General features: G+C 49.2%; 1 protein-coding gene across 1 annotated transcript in view; it reads right to left on the reverse strand.

Annotated features, from left to right (window-relative positions):
• The window catches only part of LOC102876453 (melanoma antigen preferentially expressed in tumors-like), a 28,715-nt gene extending 27,562 nt beyond the window's left edge, over nt 1–1,153 (reverse strand). Inside the window, exon 1 of the mRNA XM_006901786.1 lies at nt 1,001–1,153. Within this exon, the coding sequence (XP_006901848.1) occupies nt 1,001–1,153 (153 nt within the window). The remainder of the gene's footprint in view (nt 1–1,000) is intronic.
• Nucleotides 1,154–1,591: the final 438 nt, after the last annotated feature.

Below are 1,591 nucleotides of genomic sequence, written 5' to 3' on the forward strand. Positions count from 1 at the left end.
TGCTTCTTTTTAAACATTTCATTTTATTTTATTATTGTGTATGTGTGTACCGTCAAATTGGATCTGACTGGTACAGGAGGAGATTGCACCTCCTTCTCTGGCAGAGCATCTGGTGGATTCAAACCGCGTATCTCTGGCATTGCAGTGCAGCGTCTTGCCACTAGGCCACCAGGCCTCCCCTAAGATTTCTTTCTTAGGGAGAATTTGGGCAGGGAGAAAAGTGCAACAATGAATGCATGGAAATCCAAAGTCTTTGTAGAGTTGCATTAAAATTAATTTTAAAAAAATTTTAATGGCTGAAATGAGTATATTTAGCTATCCTTCTTTGGGATTCTGAAAAGAAAATTTTTGAACAATGCCCCCACACCCAGTGTGTGTAAGAACCTGTACTTTTGATCTTGTGTAAACGTTCGTGTTCCAGGAACTAGCTGACCACAAAGTGAGCAAACACTTACTGGAAAAACCCTGTATCTTACTTAACTGGTATCAACAGCAGGTGGCTGACCTGGGACTGAACTTCTGCTTTTCCGAAGAGCCAATGAGCAATCTACACGTCACAGAACCCCTAGACCCTCTACAAAAACCCCTTGCTTTCTGGGCTCGGGGTCGACTCCCCTGTCTGCTGCGTGAGATACGGGTCGACCAGGAGCTCCGCCAATAACAGCCTCGTGTGTTTGCAGCAAGTGCTTCTGCTGTGAGTTGCTTGGGGCCGCGCTAGACAGCAGGATCGAGGAAAGTCCGAAATTTTGGTCTTTCAATTCTACTCCATTAAAAGATGCTTTGGAGGCTTCCTGATAGAAACACGTTAGATAATTGATTGCAAAATATTAATCTCAATTCTATAGACTGTCATCAGATCTATTATTGTTCATCGTTTGCCTGTGAGCCCTGCTCAACGGAACCTTGTCACAAGAACATGTGTCTCCACGGAAGGCTTAGGCAACGGAAGCGCGTCACACAAACATGTTTCTCCACGGATGGATTATGAAGCAGCACCAACTTGCGGGAACGAGAACCGGAAGCCACGCGGCAGAGCGGCTTTGGTGTTGTCCATGCGGGCAGCTACGCTCGCAAGTGACCACAGCCTGGATCTCGGGTCCGACAGCGTCTCTCTGGGGCCTTGGTCCTTCTTCCCCCGCGCGCCTGCCGCCATCGGGCCCGCGCTCTGCTGCCCCACCGGCCCATCAGCGGGAACTGGACTCTGGGGGTGGGGTTTGGGGGAGGGTGAGACGCCAGGTGCCCTTTGACCTGCAGGAGCTGCAGCCCGGAGATGGTGAGTGTGTGTGTGCAGGAGAATGGGGGTGTCGCGGGGAGGCTGGGGGTGACCTGTGCAGAGTGGACCTAGGGGACACAGCGTGGTGCATTTAAAAAAATTATTTTTTTTAATTTTATTTTTTATTTTTATTGTATTATTTTTACGTGTACCGTCAAATCAGATCTGACTGGTCCAGGAGGAGATTGCACCCTCCTTCTCCAGCAGAGCATCTCGTGGATTTGCACCACGTACTTCTGGGATTGCAGTGTCAAGAAAATGACAGCAGTGGACGCAGCGGACATGCCCTGACCGTCCAGCCGGTTTCCAGTGGCTTAA

The sequence above is a fragment of the Elephantulus edwardii genome, unplaced genomic scaffold, assembly GCF_000299155.1.
Source record: "Elephantulus edwardii isolate Elephantulus edwardi_28Jun2011 unplaced genomic scaffold, EleEdw1.0 scaffold00344, whole genome shotgun sequence".
In the NCBI taxonomy this organism is placed as follows: domain Eukaryota; kingdom Metazoa; phylum Chordata; class Mammalia; order Macroscelidea; family Macroscelididae; genus Elephantulus; species Elephantulus edwardii.